Source organism: Otolemur garnettii, unplaced genomic scaffold (assembly GCF_000181295.1).
Source record: "Otolemur garnettii isolate 467f Iridium unplaced genomic scaffold, OtoGar3 scaffold00078, whole genome shotgun sequence".
NCBI classification, from domain to species: domain Eukaryota; kingdom Metazoa; phylum Chordata; class Mammalia; order Primates; family Galagidae; genus Otolemur; species Otolemur garnettii.
This window is the reverse complement of record NW_003852473.1, coordinates 3,781,358-3,789,911: the sequence shown is the minus strand read 5'-3', so window position 1 is coordinate 3,789,911 and position 8,554 is coordinate 3,781,358. Positions and strand designations below refer to the sequence as shown.

The following is an 8,554-nucleotide window of genomic DNA, read 5'->3' as shown; positions in this document are numbered from 1 at the left end:
TCCATGACCTAGCAATTATGAATTGGGCTGCAATGAACATTCTGATACAAATATCTTTATTGTAGTGTGATTTTTGGTCTTCTGGATATATACTTAATAGAGGAATTATAGGATCAAATGGCAGGTCTATTTTTAGTTCTCTAAGTGTTCTCCATATCACTTTCCAAAAGGAACGTATTAGTTTGCATTCCCACCAGCAATGTAGAAGTGTTCCCTTTTCTCCACACCCATGCCAGCATCTGTGATTTTGGGATTTTGTGATATGTGTTAATCTTGCTGGTGTAGGATGATATCTCAAAGTAGTTTTGATTTGCATTTCTCTGATGATTTAGGATGGTGAGCATTTTTTCATATATCTGTAGGCCATGCGCCTGTCTTCTTCAGAGAAGTTTCTCTTCAAGTCGCTTGCCCAACCTGAGAGGACTGACTTGCTCTCTTCTTGCTAATACATTTGAGTTCTCTGTGGATTCTGGCTATTAAACCTTTGTCAGAGACATAACCAGCAAATATCTTCTCCCATTCTGAGGGCTGTCTGCTTGCTTTATACTTACTGTGCTTTTGGCTATGCAGAAGCTTTTTAATTTGATAAGGTCCCAGTAGTGTATTTTTGATGTTGCTTCAATTGCCTGGGGGGTCCTCTTAATAAAATTTTCACCCAGGCCAATTTCTTCAAGTGTTTTCCCTACACTTTCTTCTAGTATTTTTATAGTTTCATGTCTTAAGTTTAAATCTTTAATGCAGTGAGAGTCAATCTTAGTTAGTGGTGAAAGGTGTGGGTCCAATTTCAGTCTTCTACAGGTTGCCAGTCAGTTCGTCCAGCACCATTTGTTAAATAGGGAGTCTTTTTCCCACTCAATGTTTTTAATTGGCTTGTCAAAGATCATATAACAGTAAGTAGCTTGGTTCTTCTCTTGGTTCTCTATTCTGTTCCATACATCTACCTCTCTGTTTCTGTGCCAATACCATGCTGTTTTAATCACTATGGATTTATAGTATAGTCTGAGGTCTGGTAGCGTGATTCCTCCTGCTTTGTTTTTATTTCTGAGTAATGTCTTGACTATTCAAGTTTTTTTCTGATTAAGTCTTGAATTTTTGGGGTTCTCTCTTTCCTTTCTATTTACACAATCTAATTCATGCCCAAGGCTTTCAATGGCTACCCAACTCACCTGCTGAGAATTTCCAAGTTTTTACCTCAAGCTTAGAATTCTCCTGAGCATCAGATCCACCTGTTATCTCCTCTGGAATGACTCAAAGTCACTGTTCAAGCTTGACGCCATCTTCTTACTCCAATCTGGTATTCTCTCATCTCAGAGAACTGTTTAATTATACTTCTTCTACCTACATAGTTTCTGTTTTACAATCCTCTGTTACCTTTAATTACTAAGATGAGAAAAGGCTTTCTAACAATTCCAGTTCCAGCCTCTCTCTCTCACTTCACCTATGCCATGACACAGACCCTCTGGATGTTAGCCTTCTTTCACATCCTCATTCTGGCCGTCTTTGGTTCATTTCTACTTTACGTGCTACATGCTGTTCTAAGAGAATTTTCATTGATGTATATGCAAGCAAGGAAAATCCAAAAGACAAAAAGCATTAAGGAAAGTATTTCACTAGCAATGATTTCAAGGGAGCCCAGACTTAAGAACTACCTAACTGAAGACACAGCACCCACAAGGTTCCCAAGGTTACATTCAGCTTGTTTATGGCAAGAGAAGCAGCATTTTCTGTCATGATCTTCATATCTATCAGGCTGGTACTGCCAAAGTCAAGGACAAAATTGATTTCAGGACAGAGGTAGCTACTGCAGAAGAGGCTCAAGGTTTCATCTATTTTGAGATGAGTAATACCTGTTCTTTATCCCAAAATTCTTTTTTTCCCTAACTGTGGGATGTACATGTGCAAACAAACTTTAATTTCACCAACATATCACTTTGTTATGGTGAATGCAATTATTAACATGATTCTTCTTATTACGTGTGATGGTTAATTGTATCTGTCTTCTTGACTCACTCAGGGAGTACCCAGATATTTAAAGATTATTTCTGGATGTGTCTACGAGGATGTTTCCAGATGAGATTAGCATTTAAATCAGCAGACTGAGTAAAGCAAACTGCCCTCCCCATGGTGGCTGGACTCTCCCAGACCCCTTAAGATGTGAACAGAACAAAAAGGTGGGGGAAGTGAGCCTCTAGCAGCTGTGCAAAGATTCTGGCCTTCTTCACTAGGCCTCGGACTTAAACCGCTGCCACTCCTAGTTCTCTGGCCTTGGATCTGTACTGAAACTTTCCTGGGTATCCAGATTATAGGACTTTTCAGCCTCCATAATCATGTGAGCCAATTCCTCACAATAAATCTCTCATCCATCTATTGTTCCTGTATCTTTGGAGATCCCTTACTAATAAAGTATAGTAATTCCTGCTGTATAGCCATCTTTTCATAAAATTTACTTGCTATATTCAAGTACTTTTATATATTTTTAGAAAACACAATATATAAAAAGCAATGACTAATCATTAAAAAGTAGGACAAGTCCTTACCCAGGTTTAAACATTCAATGTAAAACCGACATTCTAAATGGTCTTAAAACAGCCAAGTGGCCACACTGCATGACCCGCCCATCCCATTTTTCCCCATTAACTGAATTACCTTCAAAGTCATGTCATCGGAACAGGAGGCCAGGAGATTGCCAGTTGGGTCCCACTTGATAGCATTTACTTCATTCTAAAAATAACAGAAACTATTCATTCACATTTTCATTTTATATACTGGGTTGCTGTTTACATATTCAGCATACATATTTCAAAACTATCTTGAAACACTGTTTATCATAACCACCTTAAAGGGAAAAAAAGGTTTCTTACCGTATGTCCTTGGAATGTTTTAATAGGTCTGTCTTGTCCTAACTTACAGACATGAATGCACATGTCTGTACTACAAGAAGCAAAGGTGTTGTTGCTCTGCCAATCGACATCCAGTGCTGGCGCTGGAAAGGAACCGAGAGGGCTATGCGTTACTCCACGTCACGTCAGTCCAGGCTGGGAGCTGTAGCTGCCAGCCACGGCTACACTAATCAGACATGCTAACAGGGACCTCAGCATTGTACCTCAGATTTTTTAAGATACTAAAGTATTTAAATATCACAAGTATTAGTTTCAGCTTAATTATCTGTGCAAACACAGCCTAATAGAATACAACTAGAGTACTTCTCAGACCCTGCACTGTAAATTACCAGCCCGGGGTCTTGGGTTTCCTTTTTAAAAATAAAAAAAAAACTTTTTACTTCTAAAATCTGAGAGCGTTCAATGGACAATAAACTTTTGTTCTGCCACTGCCTAACTAGTAAGCCCAACCAAGTCACTTAACCTCTCATGGTCTTTCTACATACAAAAATGGGGGATGAGGGTAATATACAGGTTGAATACATTTCATTTGAAAACCTAAAATCCAAAATGCTCCCAAATCTGAAACTACGTGATGACATGACACTACAAGTGGAAAATAGTGAAAAACTGCCTATTAACACAAACTGTATTTCACATACAAAATTAGTAAAAAATGTTGGATAATGTTATGTATATAAGGTATACATAAAATATAAATGAATTTCATGTTTAAACTTGGGTTGTACCCCTAACACATCTCATTATACAAATGCAAATATTCCAAAATCTGAAACGCTTCTGGTCCTGAGCATTTTGGATAAGGGATGGATGCTCAGTCTGTACACCACTAAGCTTAGTACACAGAGAGGATGTGATGAGGAAGTGAGAGAGTCTGTGTGTAAAGCACTCTGTAAATGATGAATGGGAGACAAATATCACACTGCTCTAAGTACCATTCCCATTACCATCCACTCAACTAATAAACAGAATATTGCAAATGATCTCCAAATACATTTTCTTCTAATAAAGTCTTGTCAAATACTTCTAAAAATCTATTTTGTATCAAATACCTCTTTAAACCCATTGAATTTAAAATCTCAGAAGACCAAAAGCTGGCTGACATTAAGCCCAAAAGCTGGCTGACATTTAAATATTTAGTCAGATGTTAGCTCCAATATGATTAAATGTTCTTTCCCCTCATTTTCCCCTGTTGCAAGGTGAAGGTCTCTCCGTAATTAGCAACAAAGATTAAGGTAATGATATTAAGTAATTAGGTTAAGCAGTGAGAACATATCAAGAACACAGGGTTTAAAGCACACACAGGACAAAAAATAGTTTTTACGTTGCAATTAGTTGGAGGATCTAAGGAATTCACATAAACATGAAAAGCACATGAAACTTAACCCCTGATTTAGAAGGAAAACTTGGAGGCAAGGAAAAAAGCAGGAGGGTCAAAGTTAAATTACACATGCTAATTATTAAAAAGCAAAGTATTTAATAAAGAAGATCAGAGCTGTTTCTATGAGAAGGAAAAACGAAGGCAGAATCCCATTGTATGTAACTTTAATAAACTGGTTATGTTATAACTAAACCTGTTACAAACAAGTGTCTTGAGCAGTCATACTGAGCTACAGGTGTGTCATGGATAGAACTCGCAACTAACGACAGGAGCGGTGACAAGGAAGAGGGGAACTTAAAGCAGTAATGACTCAGAAAGGAAAATTTAATTAGGATTTTCACAACTATATACAGTAAGACACCAGACTACAGGCAAGAGTGAAACTGATTTCATTAACTAGCTAAAGACAAATCAGGTAAAACCAATAGCTCAAAAAAGCTAATGATAATAGGACCAGACATTAAAAAACTAGTTTTGGTTACACATGTATGATGAGAAACCAGGTATCAGGACACTACTTAAATTAAGTCAATTTATAAAGGAAATAAAAACTTGCAAGGTAAGGTAGGAAATATTTAAAATGGGAATTTACTATGTAGGAGGTATAAAATTTAGAATAAATATATAAAATTTTAACACTGCAAGTGACATATAAAAAGATTCACACAGGCAGCACCCACAGCTCAGTGGATAGGGTGCCAGCCACACACACCCAGGCTGGTAGGTTCAAACCCAGCCCAGGCCATCTGAACAGTGACAACTGCAACAACAAAAAAAATAGCCAGGTATTGTGGCGGGTGCCTGTAGTCCCAGCTATGTGGGAGGCTGAGGCAAGAGAATCACTTAAGCCCGGGAGTTTGAGGTTGCTGTGAGCTGTGACGCCATAGCACTCTTTCCAGGGTGACATACTAAAACTCTGCTTTTTTTTTGATGAATTCACCTTTTATATAAAATTTCAGATTCTTAGAACTCTAAGTTAAAAAGAAATAATCAAGAATCATGTCCCCTTCGAGTTGGCAAGCTAGTGGACTACATGCTGGACTTCTGACTCCTGTCCTGCACCACTGTGGCTATGCCTGTGCCTGCTGTGCCCTCCAGAGCTTGGCACCTGTGCTGTGTGTCTGACTTCTAAGTCTGAGCACTGCCCCGCTGCAGGCTCCCAGTGGCAAACCTCACAGAACTGCCCTACTCGGTGGTACCCAAAGGCTGGTGGGATGCGGTTTGGATAAGAGAAACTCTAGTCATGCATACTCCAAAGCTCCCCTCTGGACCAGGCAGAGACTGGGCCTTCTTCACCATAAGTCACTTCCCTCCTCCGCTTCCTCCCTTTTCTTTTCCCTTCCTGCTTCCCATGTTTCTTTGTTGGTTTTGTTTTGTAACAGTTACCTTTCTATCCTGAGGACAACATATAATCTGGTTTAGAGAAAGTACATTTTTGCTTTTAACTTGAATGTAATAATAATGAGTAAATGAACCATTTTTAACCATTAGTCAGGTTGTACAACCAGGCCTGGAGCGGCATTTTGTTTTCTGCTTCCCATGTTTCCTCATAATACTGCACTCAAATGTATAGCTCAGGGCCTGCCCCTCTTCTGGGAGAATCCAACCTAAATCAGCCAGGAAACAAAAAATACCAGCCAACTTTTACCAGCACGGTGTGTGAATGCTGCCTCTGTTTATGAATCACAACCTCTGACAGCAGCGCAGATAACTGACCTGCTCACCCATCAGGCCGCTCTCACAACCTCTGACGGCAGCACAGATAACTGACCTGCTCACCCATCAGGCTGCTCTCACAACCTCTGACGGCAGCACAGATAACTGACCTGCTCACCCATCAGGCCGCTCTCACAACCTCTGACGGCAGCACAGATAACTGACCTGCTCACCCATCAGGCCGCTCTCACAACCTCTGACGGCAGCGCAGATAACTCATCTGCTCACTTATCAGGCCGCTCTCATATTCATCCAGCGCCACGCTCCTCCCCGTGCTCTGCAACCCAGGAAGCCTGGCTACCACAAAGTACATTTCCCAGGCTCTTGGGCCTCCTAGTTTCCAGACAGGCTCATACCATGAACGATACCGCTAGGTGGGTGTCCTGCCAGGGACCTTCTCCTCTGCGGCTCCCATTCCTACTGGACAGGCTCAGGTCTCCTGCAGTGCTAATCTCTGAGTTACCTCACATTCTTGTTTCTCGCTCTTCCCACTCTGCAAATATTTCTTAGTATTAAATTCTGTCTCTTGGACTACCTGTTTCAGATTCTGTTTTCCTATCCAGAATCTATTTTAATGACTATTATACTTTCACTTTAATATTAGATATTGTTACATTTTAAAAACTATTTTAACAATTCTTTGGTAAATTACTGTTCTAGTGTTAACAAACAGAAAAGTGAGGAAGGCTGAAAAACCTAATTCATTTAGAAAATAAAGATACAGTGAAATGCTACAATGTAGCACAGTGCTGATTTCATAGTACAGGAAGGCCTGCAAGATGGTGGAGGAGCTGAGGAAACAAACACCCGCCAAGCACAAAGACACCAGCAAGGTCAGAGAGGCAAAACCCAACTACGTAACAAAGTAATGGAATGACACTAACGTGAGAGTATGATCTCGGCTTCTGTGGCACCCATGGCTCATAAAATGCTATGGCTGCAGGTTGACCTAACAGAACACGGGCTTCCCTGCTTTATACTGATTCCTAAACTAAAGCAAGTCTACCCAGTAGAGTTCTTCAGCACTCCATCGCTAACATAAAAATATATTTTACTGTACCCAATGTGAGAGGTGTGTTTGCTATTACTGGTCTCATTTTACACATGGTAAGAGAGGCTATGGAAAAGTTAATTTTCCCATTGTTATATAAGTTTTGAAATTCTGGAGCTAAGATTAAAATTTCTGTCTCATTCTGATTTATTCTCATTATCCCGTATAGTCCCCATAATTTAAAAGAGAAAGGACAAACCTACAAAAGAAGGGGGAAAGGGCACATTTTTTACTCATTGTTTTATTTATTTTTTTATCTTTTTTTTCTTTTTTTGCCGGGCTCAGTTTGAACCCACCACCTCTGGTATATGGGGCCAGCACCCCACTCCTTTGAGCCACAGGTGCCGTCCTACTCGTTTGCTTTAAACAAGCACAAAAAAAAAATAGCTTTATGAGATATAATTCATGTACCATATAATTCACCAATTTAAAGTATCCAATTCAATGGTTTTGCTACATTATTAATCTTTAAAACTTATGGACCTATATATATATATAAAACGCTAAATCTGCCATTTCAACCAGTTTTAAGTATATAATTCAGTGGCATTAATTATTATATTCACAATGTTGTACAATCATCACTACTACTTCTAAAACTTTTCATCACTCCAAACAGACACTCTATAACCACTAAACAGTAATTTCCCATTTCTCTTTCTATCAGCTCCTGGCAACTAATTTACCATTTTTGTGTCTATGAATTTCCCTATTCTAAATATTTCATGAGAAGAATCACACTATCGTTTTAGGTCTGGCTTACTTCACTTAGCACAGTAAGTTCAGGTTCATTAATGTTGCAATGCATACTGGAACTTCATTCCCTTCCTGTACAGCTAAGGACACAGTCAACAGAGCAAGGAGACGTCCAGCAGAATAGAAGAAGGTATCTGTGTGCTACAAATCTGACAAGGGGCTAACAACGGTGGGCTCACACAGTGAGAGACACTGTCAGGGGACTGTCCTGCCAGGGAACCTCTCCTCTACGAGTCCCAGTCCTACTGAACAGGCTCAGGTCTCCTGCAGTGCTAATCTCTGAGTTACTCACACTCCTCTGTTTCTCCTTCTTCTCACTTTGCAACTATTCCCTTTTATTAACTTCCCTGTAAAACCTACAAAGAATTTAAGCAAATCAATAAGAAAAGAAACCTGTTTAGTAGTTACTTATCAAGTTAAATACACGTATACCACACAATATAGCCTTTCACCCGTTAAGTAAAAATGCTCACGTAAAGACTAGTACACAAATGTTGATAGTAGTCTTATTTATAATAGTTGCAAACTGAAACAGTACAAATTCAAGTCAATAGTTGATCAGATGTGGTATAGCCAAATAAAGGAATACTACCAGCAACAAAAAGGAATGTGCCACTAAAATATTGTAACCATAGAAGAGTTCAAAATAATCATGCAGGCAGCACCTGTGGCTCAGTGGGTAGGGTGCTGGCAGGTTGGCAGGTTCAAACCTGGCCCAGGGCCAGCTAAAGCAAAAGCAACAATGACAAC

General features: G+C 39.5%; 1 protein-coding gene across 1 annotated transcript in view; it reads right to left on the bottom strand.

Moving 5' to 3' along the window:
- The window catches only part of TBL1XR1 (transducin beta like 1 X-linked receptor 1), a 112,494-nt gene that overhangs the window by 15,411 nt on the left and 88,529 nt on the right, over nucleotides 1-8,554 (bottom strand). Inside the window, exons 10-12 of the mRNA XM_023515766.1 lie at nucleotides 4,225-4,244; nucleotides 2,862-3,003; nucleotides 2,647-2,721 (exon numbers count right to left, since the gene is read on the bottom strand). Coding sequence (XP_023371534.1) covers nucleotides 2,647-2,721; nucleotides 2,862-3,003; nucleotides 4,225-4,244 — 237 coding nt within the window. The remainder of the gene's footprint in view (nucleotides 1-2,646; nucleotides 2,722-2,861; nucleotides 3,004-4,224; nucleotides 4,245-8,554) is intronic.